We start from the raw sequence: 19076 nt of genomic DNA, 5'->3' as shown, positions 1-19076 counted from the left end.
GTCCTTGCAGTTGAAGTGCGTAATGGTGTTTGCCTTTGCTGATGTGAAGTGTAGACTTAATGAGGGCTACTGATAAAATACCAGATGAGGACTTGAATGTGTTGGTCATTGAACTGATAAATGGAGTGGAATATCGGGATGCCAAGTCGCTTTCTCATTCACAAAGATTTCTATCAGACCTGAAAGTCACCTTTGTTACCTTGAAATGGAAAAGTCAGCCTCTGAGGTCTTGAGCTGATGTTCTGAGCCATTAGAAAGTGTGGTTTGATGTTGGTAACTTCCTGGGTCCTGCCTTTTTTCTTTTATTTTTTTATTTTTTGAGGGCCTTCCCTACATACTCTTACACTACTTGGCTTATAGCTAGGTGGTCGTAGGTAGCAAAGACCTTTCAACAGTGCTCAATTAATTGCTGTGATCTACACAACAGCAAAGCGTAGTGCTTGGTGGCTGCTCATGTGGACTGTAGTATTAACTTAGAACTGGAATTTTTGCTTTTTATTAGAACCGATTTCTTCTGATGGTTAAAGCGTTTGTGTGATCTGACCTGAAGAGTAATTCTTGCCATTGCCACTGAAATATATTGATCTCTTCAGGTCCTTGGTATTGTGGTGGGAGTTCTTTTACAAGACCATGATGTTCGGCAGAGTGAGTTTCAGCAGCTTCCTTACCATCGCATCTTCATCATGTTGCTGTTGGAATTAAATGCTCCTGAGCATGTGCTTGAAACCATCAACTTCCAGACACTCACGGCTTTCTGGTACGTATTTGAGAGTGGCCACAGTGCTCCTCTTTTCCTGGTAGGGTCAAGATTTTTCACCTGAAGGCTGATCTGACTGTTCCTTTGTGGTGGCTTTATCACATTCAGAATAACTGGTTCTCCTATAGACTGTCCACTTGCTTGTTTTAAGGAAAATCACTGGTAAAACCAAGATGCTAAAATGCCTTGCTTTTAGGGCTGTGTTTGTTTTCTCTCAATGTTATGAAAAGCAATCTTATTGCTGTGCACCTTCTAACCTGCTCTAACTTTTCTTTCAGTAACACATTTCACATCCTGAGGCCTACAAAAGCTCCAGGTTTTGTTTATGCCTGGCTGGAACTGATCTCCCATCGGATATTTATTGCAAGAATGCTGGCACATACACCACAGCAGAAGGTGTGGCTGCAATTTATCTTTTCTGAATTAAAAAGCTCACCCAGAAGGATGCCTATCTGGTGTGGTGCTGTTTCACATCTCTTGAAGTGCACTAGCATGGCTGTTCTGTTTTTGTCGTCTTCCACATTCACAGTAACCTAACTGCATGGAGGAGAGGCTTTATATCAATAAAGTATTGAGTAGAGGGTGACTGGAATTTAATAAACATGACTTTGTCAGGTCTGGAAGAGTTCTGTAGTCTAGACTGCATACTGTCATCTCAGTATGGCGTGTTGAGTGTTTGGGAAACACCCATAGCATGTGATGTGCAGCTGAGCTCCTTGAAGTGAGCGGTGCTGCCATCCTTGATAGAGCTAGCAGTAGGACTTAACTTGGGATCCAGGCTGATATGAACACCAACCTAATTATGGCTTTGAACTTAAAATGGCTACTCTTTGTTGCACATTTACTACCTGCTGTTTTTTTCTTGACAGGGTTGGCCTATGTATGCCCAGTTACTGATCGATCTTTTCAAGTACTTGGCTCCTTTCCTTAGAAATGTGGAACTCACCAAACCTATGCAAATTCTTTACAAGGTAAAAAATATACATCAGCTAATAGATGCTACTTCCAACCAAAGCCTGAAAATAGGGCTGAATTGGAATGGAAAACATACTCTGGTAGCAAAATAGCATTTACTGTTCTTTTATGGAATATTTCTTAGTTAAATACAAATCTGTTATGGGACAGAAACAGGCTATACCTGCCTAGATTGGTGTCTTTCTATTAATGTTAACCATATGACATAGATGATTTTGCAAGCTCTTGGGCAGTTTCAACAATTAGGAACCTCTTTTATAGCCACTCTATTTGGTTTTGCAGGGCACTCTGCGTGTGTTGCTGGTCTTGTTGCATGATTTCCCAGAATTTCTTTGTGACTACCACTATGGGTTCTGTGATGTGATCCCACCCAACTGTATTCAGCTAAGGAATCTGATCCTGAGTGCCTTCCCACGGAACATGAGGCTTCCAGACCCTTTCACCCCCAATCTAAAGGTAGGACTTATTTTCATGAAGTTGGAAACGGGAAACTTTTATGCTCCAAATTCTTTTTCTCCAGTTATTTTGGCAGAGGCTGTGAATGTTTGTTTGTTAACAGTTTAACTGATACTTGAATTAATGCAGCCATTCGCAATGTAAGCCACATAGCAGCTGGCAGAACTACATTTTTTTTTTAAAGCACGTAGGTTTCAGTTACGTTTGTAATGCTCAATGTTTGACAGTTTCCATACAGAGGCGGATGCAGTCCTCATCCTGTAGAACAGTGGTACGAAACTCGTTGCAGTTGGAAGCATAAAGCCTCCCTCCGCTGGCTTGGCCTCACTAGTAACAGAAGATACTTAACTTTTCTGCAAAACCTGTGCAGATTCAGCCTGTAAGGACAGAGTGCTGAGGCTTGTATTACCCGAGAACTGTATCAATGAGAACCAAGCTTTTGTATGGAAGACGGGGGGGGGCTTTCTCCTTTCTGAAAGGAGACTGACTCCATGCCCCTAGATCTGACTTGGCATGTGGTCTTGGAGCTAGGCCATCTTTATCATTTCAGCACCTCATTTGTCACTGGAAAACAGGCTACTTAAGCAGTCTTTGCAGCTTTGTTTTGAAAGTCCAGCTAATAGTTCTTGTCTCAGTTTTGTTCAGCACATGTCGAGTTGAACAGTTCATGCTCTGCAGGATGTGGGGGGCCTGTAGTTCAGTTCAGTAATTGTTAAAGAGTTACTGTGTCCAAGCACTAATCAGAAGTACTCTTTAAATGAGAAACAAATGCTGTCATATCGTGAAATAATGAGATAAAATACTATTCTGAAGCAAGCTGCTTGCATAATGAGGAGAGATTTTGAGAAGTGTTAATGTAATTAAATGTTTGGGCGTACGCCAGTCTCCTAATCATGGAATGATTGTGGCAGCATGAACTTTCTCACACTGCTTTGACATTGCCCTGTTTTTTGTCTTTGAGTGATGCAGGCTGATGGGAGTGAAGCTGCAACACTCCTTCAGCTAGCTCTTGTTGAGACTGAAGAAGGCTATTCTTGACTGACAGGGATGTTTGTACTTTTTTCAACTGCCAAACCATCTTGAGTGTAGATGAGGGAGACTTGAAAGGCGGTGACTGAACTCCCCCATGGCCTTCCCACTTGAATTCTTCTGTCTTCCACTCTCACTTCTGAGATAGTCATCTAAGAAGTTTGCATGCTGAAGAGAACAAGCTACTTCTGAAATCTGCAAAAGTCTAGTGTTTCCTTCTTACTGCTCATAGGAAAAACCTATCACCAGCAGTAGCTGATGTAATAGCACTTACCTGTTGTTGTAATTTGTTCCTTTACGAATTGTTTATGCTTTAGCTGACTGGCTTTCCTCTTAACAGGTGGACATGTTAAGTGAAATTAATATTGCTCCACGAATACTCACCAATTTCACTGGAGTGATGCCACCTCAGTTCAAGAAAGACCTGGATTCCTATCTCAAAACCCGTTCTCCAGTTACTTTTCTGTCTGACTTGCGCAGCAACTTACAAGTGAGTGGCTCGGTTCTGAGCATGCTGGATTTAATGAGTAGTGTGAGACAAATGATCTCGTTGGCTGAGTCACCTTCCTTCCTTGCAGGGATTATGTCGGTGTGTAGCAAGCACGTGTTCCAAACAGTAGAAAAGCCTCTGAAAGTGCGCTTCACTGAGTATTTCTTTCCTCAGCCCCCCAGCAGGGTTATTTAAGTCTGATAAGCAGTTTCATCAAGGGGCAACTTAAGAAAACAGGAGTGTTGACTTTAGCAACCCTAAAGCGATCTAATTTAAGAGAAGTTGGTTTTATCTATGTGAGCTGTGAAATGCTTATAGTGAGGTTATCTGAAGCTCTGACTCTTCTGCCTGCGTGTTTCTAGTGCACAACCTTGCAAATCTTAGAGAAGAATGTAGTCAGAGTTGATTGTATCAAGCTTGCTTTTGTCCCCTACCACTGAGTGATAAAGAATTCTGTGGCTTGCATCACATGATTCCAGCGCTGTTTACACAGGCATTGTCTGATATTCAGCATTCTCTAACTCAATTGCAGTCTAGTTTAGAAACTAATTAAATTCTTACTCCAAGTGGTTAGTAGTTCTTGAAGTCTGTGGATCTGCATGATAATGCTTTGGGGGTGTAGAGAAGACAAATTAGCTAAAGCCCAGCTCAGAGCTTTTAGCCAACTCTATGCATTTAGCACATCATGAGGTAAGGCTTATGACAGAACTCAAGACTGAAGTCAGACTTCCTCAGACAATTGCTCCAGCTTGAGCATTCACAGCAGCAGCGTGTGTCTGAGGCAGTCTGTGGCACGGCTAGTGAATTCAGATTGCCTTCACCAGATCTTGTTCTTTCAAGTAGGGAGTGCAAAAATTCTACGTCAGGTCCGTCAACACTTGGGTGCTTTTGAATGTATAACCATTGTATTGCAAAAGGGAAAATGCCAGATTGAATTTGTGGGCATCTGACTATGTTGTCTTCTGTATAACCAAGGCAATCTGGGGGCTGTTGTTGTACATGCTGTACCGTAGGTTACTGAAGGAACATAGAACGTTAATGCTTTTTGTATCTTTCCTATTAGGTATCAAATGAACCTGGCAACCGCTACAACATCCAGCTGATTAATGCACTGGTGCTCTACGTGGGTACTCAAGCTATTGCGCACATCCACAACAAAGGCAGCACACCGTCTATGAGCACCATTACCCACTCAGCACACATGGACATCTTCCAGAATTTGGCTGTAGACCTGGACACTGAAGGTGAGCTGGGAATACTTTTAGTTCATGTCATTTCTAATTTAACAGCACCTTGCTTGAGCTGGGAGAAATGCAGAAGATGATTTCATATAGCTGCTTGTGGATTCACAGTAAGTAGTGCTACATTAGAACACTAGAACACTGAACTCTGAATATGAGAGCAATATTAAAACCAAATGTTGAAAGTGTGCAAGGGAATGAGAGAACAGTTTAATGAAGAGGAAGTGAATTCTTACTGTGCAGGTTGATAGGGTTCTTTAGTTGTTCTTGTTTCTTGAATCTGTATAGGGCAGGCTCACAAACCTCAGTCTTAAGCCCATATGAGTTGTTTCTTCAGTGTGTGTGTGTGTGTGGTGTGTAAGCAAAACCATCCATAGTTGCTGTTCCTCCTCTGCAGGTCGGTACCTCTTCTTGAACGCAATCGCCAACCAGCTGCGATATCCCAACAGTCACACCCACTACTTCAGTTGCACCATGCTTTACCTGTTTGCAGAGGCCAACACTGAGGCTATCCAGGAGCAGATCACTAGGTGAGAGGGAATTCAGCTTCTCGCTTTCCTTCCCTGTGTATTTCAGTTTTTTCTTGGTCTAATTGTTCTTATTTTTGGACTCCAGGGTTCTCTTGGAACGACTGATTGTAAATAGGCCTCATCCCTGGGGTCTCCTTATTACTTTCATTGAGCTGATAAAAAATCCAGCGTTTAAATTCTGGAACCATGAGTTTGTTCACTGTGCTCCAGAAATTGAGAAGTGAGTATAACTTAACAACATGACTAAAACAATATATCTGAAGCAGAGGCTGAGTTGTACCTCGAGCTTCTGGTGTTTTGTAGCGGAAGCACTGTTTGCCGCCATAATAGGAGGAAATGCAACCTGAGAGCAGAATGTAAAGGGATTACTGGAAGTCAAGTCAGGCTGCTGTGAGAGATGCCTAATTTTTCTTGTCCTGTGTGTGTGGAAGTTTGTTCCACAGTGAAGTTTTAGGTTGCAAAGGGAGGAGACATTGGAGATGCTTTTAAAAGATTGTGGAACCGGGAACAGGGCTGCTGCCAGCCTCAGTACAGAGGGTTCGGAGCAGCCTGCTATATAACACCAGCACTGTTCAAACACTGTTCCTTGGTATCCTAATGGGGACTGAGCTGAGAGCATTGCATTTCTGTGATGTAGTAGCACTGGAGATCAGATCCTGGCCCCTTTGCCCTGGTCAGGGCTTGCTAATTCACATGCAGTGTGAGTTTGTGCACCCACAGCGATGGACATGGCAGTGTGTCAGGTCGCAGGTGGCGAGTACCCTTCACACAGCTAATGATGCTCTGCTTCTGTGCTCAGGTTGTTCCAGTCGGTTGCACAGTGCTGCATGGGGCAGAAGCAGGCTCAGCAAGTGATGGAAGGGACGGGTGCCAGTTAGGTGTGCTGCATCTCGTGTGGTAAGCGTGCCGGCCTGGAGGTCCCCGTCCCATCGACCGACAGAAGAATCCGTAAGGCTCTTCCCGACCTTCCCAGCTCCCTCGATTGGGTACATGCAACAGATCCTGGGTGAAAGTCTGTGTGGGCACGTTCCAAAGTTTGAAACAAGTTTTTGACTTTTGGCCAAAATTCAGAAGATGCTGTGAATATCATTTTGAACTAGTGTAAATACAAGGAACAGAAACGTTTGTCTGGACTTTTGGGTTTGTGCAAATTGTGTAAAAGGCAGGTGGGTAACTGGTGCCTGTCCAGCTTGTAATAAAGGGGCAGCTGCTGATGCCAAGCACTTGTCTGGGGCAGACCTCCTTGTCCTGACATTCCCAGACTCCCAAAGAATATTGAAAAGCCAGTTATATTATTATGTAACTTATTTTTTCTTTATGTGGATGGGGGACCTTTAAATCACTAAGTTGTTTTACAAAAAAGGCAGATATGTTTGGAATATGGGAATATTATGGAGTAGGGGGAGGGGTGAGGGAGGGATTTGAGGTTCAGCTTTTCTTTTCCCCCCACCCCCATCAAATGCTGACAGACAGCAAGTGGAGTGGCAGTCAGAGAACGCCTCCTTTCTGTTGGAGAAGACACACCTCAGGCCCTTTGGGAGAGGGTCAGCTGTTTTTAGTAAAGAAACCAGAGACCAGGCCTATAGCTTTTTTTTTTTTTTTTCCTCCTGACACTTGTAAATTTTGGAGGGGGGGGGAATAAATCTAGACCTTTCCCTACCCTGTGACCACACAGTATAAGTTTGTTTAAAAAAAAAAAAAAACATGCAAAAAAAAAACAAAAGCAAAGAAAAAAGGACCAATACAGCCCATTTTGTAAGGATTTTGAATGTTTTGTAAAGTATTGGTCCATGTGTTGTATTTTGTAGCCTTTCTAGTTCTTGGGCTTTAGTTCTCCCACTTCTTGTATGTATGCATACTGTAGTTACACATTAAAGTCATGACATGCAGCACGTGCCCCTGTGCTTATTCTCTCCAGTTCCATCCTACATGGCCAGTTGATGTCTTTCAAAGTCTGTTTCCACCCATCCAAAATTTGCAACTTTCCAGTGTATTTCGGACAGTGCCTAGCAAGAGTAACTGGGTTTGCTTCTAAGACTGAGGCGAGAGGGAAAATCTTACGCATAGATAAGGCCTTGTTTTGAAGTGCAAAAGGGAAGGGTGCAATAGTTGTGTGGAGATGGAGATGCTGTAGTTCACGAACAGTTTGTTTCTGACAAAGTTGGGCTGGAAAGGAGACCACAGTGGAGGGATCCAGAGCAAAGGTAGCACACCAGCTTAATTTCTAATTATTTGCTTACTGATAACATGCTCCTTTCAGCAGGCATCTGTGCAAGCTTGCTAGTTAGCTAGGTTAACCTGTAAGAATAGGTAGCTTTAGCACTGCTAATACTCTGCTAATGTTCCTCTAGCCTGTACCATACAACCTAGCAGGTACTATGAAAAGGGATTCACTGCTTCCTTCTTTACACAACACTTCTAGTTAAAACTGGTTGCCTCCTGTTGCATGGGTGGAGAGGTCAGGATTCCCTGCTGAGCTTTAGGGGATTCTCCCTGTCTGTGCTTCTGCTGCACAGAGAGAAAATTACATCCAAGGGACCGCGGAGCCAAACATGCTGGTGGACTGTGGCTCAAGAACTTAAAGGAGTAGTTGCTTACCAGTTCCTACACTTCCCTGGCCTTTGTTTGGCAGGTCAGCAGTTGTGCTGAAATTGGGCATTTTAAAGTTGGAATCATTTTATTTTACAGTATTGAAACTCCTAGCTTGTTCTCCCCTCCTGGTTAGAATACAGTGATTATCAGTAACCAGTTTCAGCCCAAATTTGGTGGGGTTTCTCTGCCATTTAACTTCAGTAAACCATATGTAGAGCTTCTTGGCTTGTCCTGCTGGCTCCTAACACTGGCTGTGCTAAAGCTCAAAGGTCTCTCTGGTTCTGTACTAATGCTGCTGTACACGGCTAGTTCCGTTCCGGCCTTAGGAACTGTTAGGCTGGAGTAAAAGAGTGGAAGGTAGAGCGGACTCAGCCAAGATCCCAACCTGCATTACAGAAAGTTAATTACCTACCTACAGGCTGGTAGGATAGAGGCAACTACATCTCATATCCTCTCTTACCAGGTAAGGATCCTGCAGCTGGTACTGTCAAATACCCGTGGTGTCACTCCACAGGGGTTACCAGGGTCCTTGCCAGCGGAGGCCCTGGGTAGAAGGTACTCATGTTGACGAAATTAAGGCTTTCTATTCGCTGTGTGCCTAGTTTGAAGTGTAGCCTGCTGTAGGAAGAGCCAAGCCTGGGACTCTGAACAGCCATTATGTTGCACCACTGTAAAAGGGTGGGGGGAAGCACCCTGGGTAATGTTAAAGCACCCTGGCCCCCAGCACCTGGGTAATGTTAAAGCACCTTGGCCCCCAGCAGCGCAGTTAGGGCTGTAGCTGACCTTTATACCTGGGCATACCGTCTGGGGTTTGCTGGTTTGCAGTAACAGCAGCAGCAAAGATCTCTTCTAGCTGGGGCTTTGCACTCTGCAGAAGTAGACTGCACTGGGTAAGAAATGTTCTCTCAGAGCAGGGCCTGAGCCTCAGGGACTGTATCAACTGGAGTGCGGGTATCAAATGCTTAACCTACAGCAGCTGCAGACCTGTGACCCTCCTACATGGGGTCTTCTCAAGCCCTTACAGAAGAGCCTTTTACAGAGGTAGAAGCAAACATTGTGCCATACTGAGCCTATATAAGAAACAGAGATGGATGGGCTTATACTTGTAAAATGCTCAGCGTTAAGAAACTATGTATGAAGAGTTGTTTGTTAGCATCCCTACTCTGAACTTACCAGCTAGATTTCTTTCTGCCCTGTTCATCTGGACATGGCTCGGTTCTTGCCTTAAACATGGGATGCTAAATGAGGGAACCCACTTTTTTTATTATGACGGTGTATGTCTGTCTTCCTTAAGCAACCATAAGATCTGGATTTTACGTCCTCCAGAAAAAGGCAGTAGTTGTGCTCCAGAGCTTTCCCTGTAAGATAAGGCCACCCAACAATGCTATTGTTGTGCAAGAATTTTTTTATCTTTATGTAGAGGTAGCTGAAAAGCCACAAACCGTGAGGAACAAGTGGGTCCGTATTCAGTCTTGGCATCCATTCTCACTGCTGTAGAAGGGAAGGCTGAAGGCTGACCTTCCCTCTACGAGCACAGTTCCGGGCAGTGAGGCTTTTAGCGTACCAGCTCTAGCAGCTGATGCAAGATCCTTTTCTGTCCATAGCGTACATGCAAAGCTTGCTGCTCCCTTCGACTCAGTTTCTCATAAGCTTCCTTTTTTAGCAAGTCCTGGTCTGCTTTCAGGTCTGACCCGTAGGATTCCAGGGTCAGCAGCACACTGTCATAAAGGAGCTTCTTGCAAGGGGTTTTAAGTCTGGAGAGAGCTTCGTTAGAAAGGGTGGAGCTTTCCTCTTCCTCACTGTCGTCTTCCCAGCCATCTTGTTCCTTATACTCCTTGAATTCTTCTTCTGACATGCACAGCACCTGAAATGACGCAGGCAAAGAGACACGTCACTGGCACTGTGAGTGTATCAGGCTTTCCTCCCTAGGGAACTGCAGTCTTAAGGCCACAGGGAGCAGGTGAATTGTTCCTCGGCTGCAGTACAAGTAAAACCAGCTTAGATAGCAGCCCTGCCCATTGCAGGGGGCTTGGAACCAGATCATCTTTAAGGTCCCTTCCAACCAAAGCCACTTCATGATTCCATGATTAGAAGAGCTTTCAAATAGGAAATCTCAGCTGCTGCCTACAAAGTTAACAACCCTACAGAGCTGCTTGAGGGCAGCATACAAGTAAATGCAGGTGGCTGGTCCAAGGAAGGACAGTAACAGAGCCATGGGAAGCCTGGCAGCTGGGCAGCTACACCCTTACCACTTCCCACACAGGACTATTGAAGGGATGAAAGACACAGACTCCTGATGGCTCTTGAACAGGAGGCCTTTATTGCCATTTTTCTCCACTACATATACTTTCCCCGTAGCCCCACATGCCCGAATTGGTCATACAATTGGTTAGAGACCCTCAGACACGCGCCTCGAGCCAGCCAGCAATTGGCCACTGCCCAAAGCTCATCTTTAACACTGTAGCCAAGTTAATTTATCTCTACCTTGCTCAAGTGTTTGTTTCTACTGTTTATTTCCTCATTATCTCTAACTCAGAGACATGTGAAACAGCGCAAAGCCACCTGCAAATTCCTTTCCCATAGACTGTTAGGACCAAAATCCCTTCCCATGCTTGTCTGCCTTCATTTCACCATTTCGCATGCTGTTCAAACAGCTGCAATGTCCGTGGTGTTCCCAGCGTAGCTCTGACCACCTGGTAACCACATAGCGTTGCTTACCTTGAGGGTCACAGACAGCTCTTCCTCTGTCAGCACCTCATCCCAGCCAAGCACGAAGGCGCCTTCCTCCCCCACCATCTCCAGCTGGCACAAGAAGTCCCACTGCTCTGAGACCAGTTGCTGCTGTGCTTCATTTTTGGCACCTGTTTGGAAGGCAACAGAGCTGCAACAGCCAACTCACTTTGCAGTGGTGGTGAGTGGGGAAGGGGAAACAGGAGGCAGAAAAAAAGGCACAGCCCCAGCACTTGAAATGCTACGGAACAGCCTCATTTTCCCTTTATCCTTGAGCCCAGTTTCATTACATCACTATTTAACAGGAGCCACCCCTACTCCATCCCTTCCCCCCCATGGCTGCTCACGCTGCATCGCTGCCTTGCGCACTGTCACCATCTGGATGTCGGCCGTGTCGTTGGTGTTGCCGGGATATGGCTCTGCGAAGCCGTACATGTGCAGGAGCTGCCAGTTGGCCATCTGCCCGTAGGTGTTGAAGATCTCTTGTCCTTTGCTGATGGGCCGTGTTGTAACCATTCGTAAACACTTCTGCAAGCAGAGAGGGGAGAGGCTCTAAGGCAGCGGTGGCAATGCTACCAGTCATAAACAGGGTGGTTCTTGGAGCAGGGGTGTTGAGTTTTCCCTCAGCAGAGACGTTCCCAGGAACGTGATTCAGGTATGTGCAATCCCTTACATATAATCCTACGGAAAAAGCTACCTTGTGTGCACAATAGCAGGCAACAAGAAAAACAAGCTTCACGTCCTGTCCTACAGCAGAAGTGTCTTCAGAGAGGCTCAGCTGACCCTAAGTTTGTCCTGGCTAAGGCAAAGCAAGCAGCAGCTGCATGGGTCGAGCAAAATAGCTTCCTGTTACTGAGCGAGCTGCCCTGGCAGGTAAGTAGTGCTGCTGTGGAGTCGGAGAGTCAGCCTTGCAGGAACAGGGGCTCAACTCCGGGATGGTGCCTGGCACAACGGCTTTGCACTTACGGGAGCATATTCCAGGTTGGCGTTGTGGTTGGCCACATGATTCAAAATATCTGCTACAGGTACCATCATGGGAGGATTAGGTCCCTTCTCATCTTCGTCTTCCTCCTCCAAAGGTTCCTGAAAACTAAGACAAGGGAGATGAAGACAGGACTGTTTTAAGTCTTGCAATAGAGGGATTCAGCTTACTGTTCCACTCCCATGCAATTGCAGCCTTTTAAATAATGCAGTCTGTGATCATTCACCATCCCTTCATCCTACGACTTGCCTTTTGTCTCCCGTCCGTGAGAGCAAAGCCCTCCCTTCTCACCTGTAAGCCATGACAAAGGCCACCAGCTGCTTGTACAACTCCAGCGTGTGCACCTTGGGGTCAAAAATGTCGGGGTGGGCCTGCATGAAAGGCAGGATGATGGAGCTGTACTCCAGGTGGATGTTAGCCAGGTCCTTGTCTACTGCTTCTGGGATGCCTGTGCCCTGCAGCAGCCTTGTCCTTTCTTCTTCAGGCCTGGTGCAAAGAAAACAGCAGCTTCAGCGAGAAGGGTCTGTAAAACTCCTTCCTTCAGAATCTGAGCTTCCCCCTGCTCTCTGGATTCCTGACCCCTGTTGCAGGTAGGGCCTGGGAGGGTCCCTCAGGCTGACAAGAGAACTGAATGGAGGCAGAGGACTGACGGAGCTGCCTAGCAGCACCACCTCCACCCCCAAGCCTCCAGGGCAGCAGCTCCCTCACTGCATTGGGGTGCAGCTGTCCCCTGTGGCCACCCCACAGCCCCCCGCACCCCCTTACCAGAACATGGGGTGATCCAAGCTCTTGAAGTCCTCCCAGAGGGCAAAATAGGGCCGCCACGGGGAGGTGCTGGCCGTGTACTCGTAGAGCAGGGCCAGCAGGAGGGGCACCCACCCGGATTGGCTCTGCAGAGAGTCCTGGGCTACGGACCGAGAGGTGATGGAGGAAAAAACAAACAAATAAAAGCGGGTTGAGGGCAGATTTTACCCGTTTGCTCTGAACATAAGCCATCCCAGAGGCGGCCTCAGCCCCTGCCCGGAAGCCGGGGGGGCTGCTGCTGCCGCTGGCAGAGCTGGGGCAGGACCAGCAGCCCCCCGGGCAGGCAGGGGGACCCCGCACCCCCCCCCCCCCCGATGCTCACCGTCCCGCAGCAGGCCGCGGATGCCGCAGGTGTGCTGGGAGAGCAGCGCGGGGCGCGGCACGGCCACCAGCAGCTCGCCCGCCGCCAGCTCCTCGCCGGCCACCAGCCCGTACCCGGACACCGTGCCCTGCCTGCTGAGGCGCACCTGCGGCGAGAGGCTGCCCGTCAGCGGGGGGGGGGGGGGGGACCCGCTGTGTGACCCTCCCGCCCCTCCCCGGTCCCCCCCGGCCCCACCTTGGGGCTGAGCCGCACGCCGGCCGCCCCGCACCACGCCACGAAGGCCGCCGCAGGGTCGCTGCCGCCGCCCGCCGCCATCTCGCTGCCGCCAGCCCGGGACGGTGGCTGCCGAGGGACCGAAAGGGCGGCGGGGCGGGAACGCCGCCTCCTCACAGCGCCCCCCCCCCCCCCCCCCCGCTGAAATCTCCTCAGGGAGGCAATTAGCGCGCTGCTGGTTAATGAGATGGGGCGCAGAGCCTGCCCGCGGGGCTGCTCCCCCGGAGCATCGTGATGGGGGTTACCCCAAAAAGAGAGCACGCAGCCATGGAGGGGGCCCCGGCTGCTGTGTCCCCGCTGAGGGGCCTGGCTCCTGGCCCTCATGGACTCCCCTCACAGCCTCCCCTCACGGCCTCCTTCATGGCCTCCCCTCCCGAATTGCAGGCAGGCTCCGGGCCCTCCAGCACCTCGCGCCCCTTCCCTGGGCTCCCCACGTCCTCCCCGTCCCGGGGAGCCCGGTGCTGGGCCCAGCACCCAGCCGGGGGCGCAGAGGGGAACGTTTTGGAGAGCAAAACGGGTGACGTGGCACTGCGCCACATCTCTGCAAAACCATTGCTGTGACTCGGAGTCGAACCGAGGTCGCTGCGGCCACAGCGCAGAGTACTGACCACTATACGATCACAGCAGCGCGGCAGAGGCCGTGCGCTCCGGGCCTTGCCTCGGGCCCTGCTCCCCCCCTGCCTCCCTCAGAGGATCCACGGCTGCCCTTGGGCATCCCGCGGTGCCAGGAGAGGGGGCAGAGCTGGAGGAGGCCGCGCTGGGCCTTCGCAGTGTGTCCCGGGATGTGCCCAGTCCCCAGCCCTGTCTCTCCCCCAGGTCAGGCGCTGCCCGTCCTGCCTTCAGCCGGCCCCACACGGACGGAGCTGCCCCGCAGGACGCTGCCCCTTCCCTGCCCAGGGCCGAGCGTCCTGGGGAAGGGGCAGGGGCAGGGAGAGGGGCTCTGGGGTCAGCCTGGTGGTAGCAGCAAGTCGCCATCTCATCCCCCTGGTGGCACAAAGACACAGGGGCCTCACCAGGCTATTTTGAGCATCACCCAAAATCCTAAACGTGAGCCTGGATAGCTCAGTTGGGAGAGCATCAGACTTTTAATCTGAGGGTCCAGGGTTCAAGCCCCTGTTCAGGCGAAAGCTTTATCATTTAGGTGTGAGCAAGGGGAGCTCGAGCGCTGGGGTGGCCCTGTAGGGGCTGCAGCCTGCCCCAGGCACCCTCTGCTGCCTCTTTTCCCATGGACATGGGGTCTGCCTGCTGGTCTGTCTGTCCATCCACTGCCCAACCCACACCATAATCTCCTCGTCCTATAATACCCCGCTTGGAGACCCCCCCCCCCCCCCCCCCCCAGAGAGAAGAGGCAACCACTTCAAACCCAAAGCGTGGTTTATTGGACCGATGAACTTTGCTTCCCAGCGGCTCCGATCCCTTCAGCACACAGCGGGCTGAGCGCCCGCCTCACTTGTCATTCATTTCTTGCCAGCAAGAAAACAAAGAGGTAATAAATAGGAAGCGCATCGAGGGGGGGGGAGGAACAGGCTGGGGGTGCAGGCAGGACAGCCTGGCCCTGGGGCCACAGTCCCAGAATTGCTGGGGGGGGCGAGGGGGGGATATAGCAATCTTTATTTAATTACATTAAAATAGACTATTTAAAAAAATTATTTCTAGTAGTTAAAAAAATGTCATTGTCCACCCGTCCCTGAGCCCAGGGTAGGGGTGCTGGGGGCAGCGGGGAGGGCAGGGACCCCAGCCCAGCCCCCCCGTGCCCAGCCGGCCCCACGGCAGGGAGGTGGCCGCTGGGGGTGATGGGGGTGAGTGGGGTGGAAGCAGTGCAGCAGCCCTGCGCCCACCAGCACCGGGGGCTGCAGGGGGACACAGCCCATGCCCGGGGCTAAATGACATGGCAGCAGTTGAACTGCCCCAGGGACAGGAGGCTCTCCTTGGAGCTGGGACGGATCTTGAAGGCCAGGGCTTTCTCGCACAGCGGGAACTGCAGGATCCGGTCCCTCAGGCTGCCGCTCTTGCCCTTACCCGGGTCCAGCTTTATCACATTCTCCGCGCCCACCTCGGTGCCCCCTGGGCCCAAGGTCTCCACTGGCCGCCCGGCATGGCCACGGGGGCTGCCTGGCCCCTGGCATTTGTCCGTGGGGTCTGGGGATGGTGGCAGGACAGGCCCCCTTTCCTGGGGGCGCCCCATGCCCTCCCTCTCCTTGGGGGACCCGGTGCTGTCCCCCCGCATCTCCAGGGGCCCCGGGGCTCCTCGCCCGCCTCCGATGGCACCCGGGCGCCCGCCCCAGCCCCCTGGCTCAGACCCCCGGCCCAGCACCTCCCCGCGGCACGACAGCCGGCGGGCCCCGGCGCGGAGGAAATCTCGCATCTGCTCCTGGTTCAGCGAGCTGCTCTTCCTCTCCAACACGGCGGGCCTGCCCTCCTCCTCCTCCTCTTCCTCCTCCTCCTCGCAGATCTGCTGCAGGGCCGGGGCGCTCTTGGTGATGGTGGTGTCGATGGCGGGGGCCTTCAGCAGCACCCGGGGGGGCTGGCGGACGCCACGGCTGCTGTCACTGCTGTCCCCACAGGCAGACAGGGAGGGTGGCTGGGGGCTGCCAAGCACCTCTGTGAAGGGCTGAAGGCCACCGGTGCCATCCACGGGGCTGAACGTGTCCGAGAGGTCAGTCCTGAGAGCGGGGAGGAGCGGAGGAGTCAGCGCCCAGCCTGACACTGTGCATGGGGCTGGGGGTGGCAGGGGGCGGCGAGGGCTCACCTGCTCTGCACCTGCTTGGCCAGGTCGTAGAGGAGGCTCCGGCGGCGGCCCTGCTCCTCCTGCTTCTCCCGCAGCATCCTCTCCGCCAGCAAGAAGTAGGTGGCCGTGATGTGGTTGTAGCGGTCGGCCTCCAGCGCCCTGCGCGACACGGGGAGGGGCGAGCGTCAGCGCCCGAGGGACGCGCTCCCAGGAGCGACCCTCGGGGTCTCCAACCTCTTTCCCCAGCGCGCTCTCCCGGCCACGGACGCGCCCGACACTCACTCCTGGATGGTGTCCCGATCGGCGATGTGCCCGCACGTCATGGCCTGGATGATGATCTCGTGCTCCTCCCGGGACACGCGCTTGTGCGAGGTGAGGGGCAGCAGGGAGCGGCTGGCGGGGGACGGGTCCACCCCCTGCAGCCACGCGTGGCCCTCGATCTGCTCCAGGGAGGCTCGCTGCCGGGGGTCCCGCTGCAGCATCCTGGAGATGAGGCTGCCCGGGGAAGGGAGCGACACCGGGAACCTCCATCAGAGCACAGCCGGGAGCTTTCCCCCATCCCCAACACAATCCTGGGGCACCCACGGGGATGGACAGGGCTCCCACAGGGACACCCATGGGGACGGGGCACCCACAGGGACGGGGGCACCCGCCCTGGGGTTACACAGGGCCAGTGGGGAGAGATGCCTACTCGGAGCACTGCGCCGACACGTGTGGGGGCACGGTGTAGCGGCAGTCCATGATCATGGTGAGCGTCTCGCTGTCGTTGGCCTCCTGGAAGGGCGGCTGCCCGCACACCAGCATGTAGAGGATGACGCCCAGGCTCCAGATGTCTACAAGAGGAAGACGAGGATGAGGTTCAGCAACCCCAGCCAGTGTGACCACCGTGGCCAGGCCGGTGTCCCCAGCCTCACTGAGGACCCTCAAGGAGAGCCAAGGTACCCCCCAGCAGGTTCCAGCAGGGCACAGGCAGGAACGGCGCCCCTCAGGGGGACTGCTCCAGGTCCTGCCCCACGGCAGGCGCCACCAATGCGGGGAAGGACCTCGCCCGTCCCACATCTGAGCAGGTCCCCAGGGAATTCACAAAAGAGATGGTGGTCAGTGCGTGAAGGCCACCTGCTCTGTCACCTCCTGGTCATTGTTTTTCATCACCTGCACTTGGCTCAACTCAGCCATGGACCACACAGGTCCCAGATGGATCCCAGCACCAGGACGTGCTGGAGGGGACACCACAAAGACACCGGGGACAGGTGGGACCAGGGGCTGCATGACCCCAACAGCTCCGGACAGCCCCAAGACCTGGGGTCTTGGTCCAAGCACACCCAGCAGGAAGGTTCTGGCTGGCAGTGGCAGGATCCGGCCACGGCAGGGACCAGGGCTCCCACGCAGGACAGCACCCTCACGAGGGCACATCACAGCACCACGGCCTCGTCCCTGTCACTCAGAGCCACCTGTGGGCCACCTGCCCAGGTGGGCGGCGGGGACGGGGACAGCCGTGCACAGGCACCAGGAGGAGCAGCGCTGGGTGCCCCTGATCCATCCGGGTCCCCTAGGGTCAGGGCTCCAGCACGCACCCACAGCCCTCATCTGCTGCGCCAGCCCCTCTGGAGGGGGTCCCTGAAGCGGGGTGGCACTGCCACCAGAGCTCCCCGCTGCCTCACAGGCTGCAGCGGCTCTGAGCTGCGCTCTCCCAGCTGCGCGGGCACCGGCCCAAACGGGCTCACTGCCCTCCTCTGGGGACAGGGACGGGGCCAGCCCCGCCGCCAGCCGCAGCAGTCATCTTCACGTGCCTCCTTGTGACTGCCACACAGACCCGCTGCAGAAACGCGCCCGTGCAGCGCTCCCGCCCCCCGTGGCAGCTCGGAGACTGATTTTCTTGCTATTGCAGAATCGTTTATTTTTAGGATGCTGAGCACAGGCCCGGGGCTCTCTGCTAATACCTTCAGCTCCTTAAGTGCCTGCATTTTTAAATTTCTCATCTGCGCTGCCTTTCTCGCTTGATTTGCTTCTGCAGAGCTAGGCATTCGTGTTTCTACCGCCCCTCCGAGCCCTGCCAGCTTCCACTTTAGGATCCTTCTCCCTCCGTGCTGGAACCGGGCCGTTGCCTTTAAGAGCTCCAGCGTTTTGTTTTGCTCAATCCTCCTGCCCCAAATTCCAGCGGAGCTGGCGCAGCTCCCAGCCCTGCCTCTCCTCCCACGTCCCCGCTGTCCCCGCGGGGCCTCCCCGTGCCCCGGGACGGGCCCCGAACCCCGGCAGGAAGCTCCGCCAGGGCGGGGGCCGAGCGGAGGAAACTTTCCGAGCTGCAGGCAGCAGCATCCCGAGCAGGTTTCCTTCCGGCATCGAATCACCTCCGGCTCGGAGCTGCGCCGGGCTCAGCCTCGCTCTGCCTCCCGTCACCACCCCTCGCTGTGGCCGAGCATCCCAGTGCAGGATTTATCCCCCGGGGCCCTGAGGATGCCCAAAACTCCACGGGAAAGGGGAGCACAAGCAGAGCAAGCCCGTGCACACCCACACACCACATCCTGGCAGGGCAATAAGCACGCACAAGGGAGGCACGAGCTCGGGGCGGGTGTCACCCGCGCGCTGCGCCCTTACCGACGGCCGGCGCGTCGTACTCGTCCCCGAGCAGGATCTCCGGCGCCGAGTACGCCAGCGAGCCGCAGCTGGTGGTGAGCATCTTGCCGGGCTGGAAGCGGTTGCTGAAGCCAAAGTCCGTGAGCTTGACCACCCCCTGCTCCTGGAAGAAGACGACGTTCTCGGGCTTGAGGTCGCGGTGCACCACGTGCAGCTTGTGGCAGTAGGAGATGGCGTGGACGATCTGCGCGAAGTAGTGCTTGGCGCGGCCCTCGGCCAGGCCGCCCTCGTGCCGCATGATGTGGTCGAACATGTCGCCGCCGTCGCCCAGCTCCAGGATGAGGTAGAGCTTGGAGTGGGTGTCGATGACCTCGTAGAGGCGCACCACGTTGGGGTGCTGCACCAGCTTCATGCAGCGCACCTCCTGCAGCAGCTGCCCGGCCGCCTCGCCCGCCAGCTTGCTCTTGTCGATCACCTTGACGGCCACGCGCTGCCCGGTGAAGACGTGCCGCGCCAGCTTCACCACCGCGAAGTGCCCCTTGCCCAGCGTGCACTCCAGGTCGTACAGCCCCGCGATCTTGCCCTCGGCCATG

At 53.0% G+C, this 19076-nt stretch overlaps 3 protein-coding genes and 2 non-coding genes across 12 annotated transcripts in view; 2 read left to right on the top strand and 3 right to left on the bottom strand.

Annotated features, from left to right (window-relative positions):
* The window catches only part of CNOT1 (CCR4-NOT transcription complex subunit 1), a 60002-nt gene extending 52635 nt beyond the window's left edge, over positions 1–7367 (top strand). For all 8 annotated transcript variants that reach the window (XM_035543777.2, XM_035543776.2, XM_035543778.2 and 5 more), the window contains exons 41-49: positions 594–757; positions 1036–1153; positions 1627–1728; positions 2015–2188; positions 3558–3707; positions 4771–4951; positions 5346–5478; positions 5564–5698; positions 6278–7367. In XM_035543777.2, coding sequence (XP_035399670.1) covers positions 594–757; positions 1036–1153; positions 1627–1728; positions 2015–2188; positions 3558–3707; positions 4771–4951; positions 5346–5478; positions 5564–5698; positions 6278–6356 — 1236 coding nt within the window. In that variant the 3' untranslated portion in view covers positions 6357–7367. The remainder of the gene's footprint in view (positions 1–593; positions 758–1035; positions 1154–1626; positions 1729–2014; positions 2189–3557; positions 3708–4770; positions 4952–5345; positions 5479–5563; positions 5699–6277) is intronic.
* A 2075-nt stretch (positions 7368–9442) lies between these two features.
* SETD6 (SET domain containing 6, protein lysine methyltransferase) lies at positions 9443–13257 on the bottom strand. The gene is made up of 8 exons (XM_035543781.2): positions 13143–13257; positions 12909–13053; positions 12548–12689; positions 12074–12268; positions 11767–11890; positions 11148–11328; positions 10789–10931; positions 9443–9934 (listed from the first exon to the last, which is right to left on the bottom strand). The coding sequence occupies exons 1-8, from the start codon at positions 13221–13223 to the stop codon at positions 9626–9628; spliced, it is 1320 nt and encodes a 439-aa protein (XP_035399674.1). The 5' UTR covers positions 13224–13257; the 3' UTR covers positions 9443–9625.
* A 477-nt stretch (positions 13258–13734) lies between these two features.
* Positions 13735–13806, bottom strand: TRNAH-GUG (transfer RNA histidin (anticodon GUG)). The gene has a single exon. It is a non-coding gene; the product is annotated as a tRNA-His (tRNA).
* A 426-nt stretch (positions 13807–14232) lies between these two features.
* On the top strand, positions 14233–14305 carry TRNAK-UUU (transfer RNA lysine (anticodon UUU)). The gene has a single exon. It is a non-coding gene; the product is annotated as a tRNA-Lys (tRNA).
* Positions 14306–14543: 238 nt separating this feature from the next.
* On the bottom strand, positions 14544–19075 carry LOC118246586 (SNF-related serine/threonine-protein kinase-like). Its single transcript, XM_035543780.2, has 5 exons — positions 18505–19075; positions 16601–16742; positions 16192–16404; positions 15931–16068; positions 14544–15844 (listed from the first exon to the last, which is right to left on the bottom strand). The coding sequence occupies exons 1-5, from the start codon at positions 19073–19075 to the stop codon at positions 15061–15063; spliced, it is 1848 nt and encodes a 615-aa protein (XP_035399673.1). The 3' UTR covers positions 14544–15060.
* Position 19076: the final 1 nt, after the last annotated feature.

This window comes from Cygnus atratus, chromosome 12, assembly GCF_013377495.2.
Source record: "Cygnus atratus isolate AKBS03 ecotype Queensland, Australia chromosome 12, CAtr_DNAZoo_HiC_assembly, whole genome shotgun sequence".
NCBI lineage: Eukaryota > Metazoa > Chordata > Aves > Anseriformes > Anatidae > Cygnus > Cygnus atratus.
This window is presented reverse-complemented; position numbering and strand designations above follow the sequence as displayed.

Coding starts and splice junctions, on each gene's coding strand:
- SETD6 (XM_035543781.2), bottom strand. CDS start 13,223: ATGGCGGCGGGCGGCGGCAGCGACCCTGCGGCGGCCTTCGTGGCGTGG. Junction 12,269..12,547: donor TTGGATCACCCCATGTTCTG/GTAAGGGGGTGC, acceptor TCTTTGCACCAG/GCCTGAAGAAGAAAGGACAA. Junction 11,329..11,766: donor CCAACCTGGAATATGCTCCC/GTAAGTGCAAAG, acceptor CTCTGCTTGCAG/AAGTGTTTACGAATGGTTAC.
- LOC118246586 (XM_035543780.2), bottom strand. CDS start 19,075: ATGGCCGAGGGCAAGATCGCGGGGCTGTACGACCTGGAGTGCACGCTG. Junction 16,069..16,191: donor GATCGGGACACCATCCAGGA/GTGAGTGTCGGG, acceptor CGTGTCGCGCAG/GGCGCTGGAGGCCGACCGCT. Junction 15,845..15,930: donor GCCAAGCAGGTGCAGAGCAG/GTGAGCCCTCGC, acceptor CCCCGCTCTCAG/GACTGACCTCTCGGACACGT.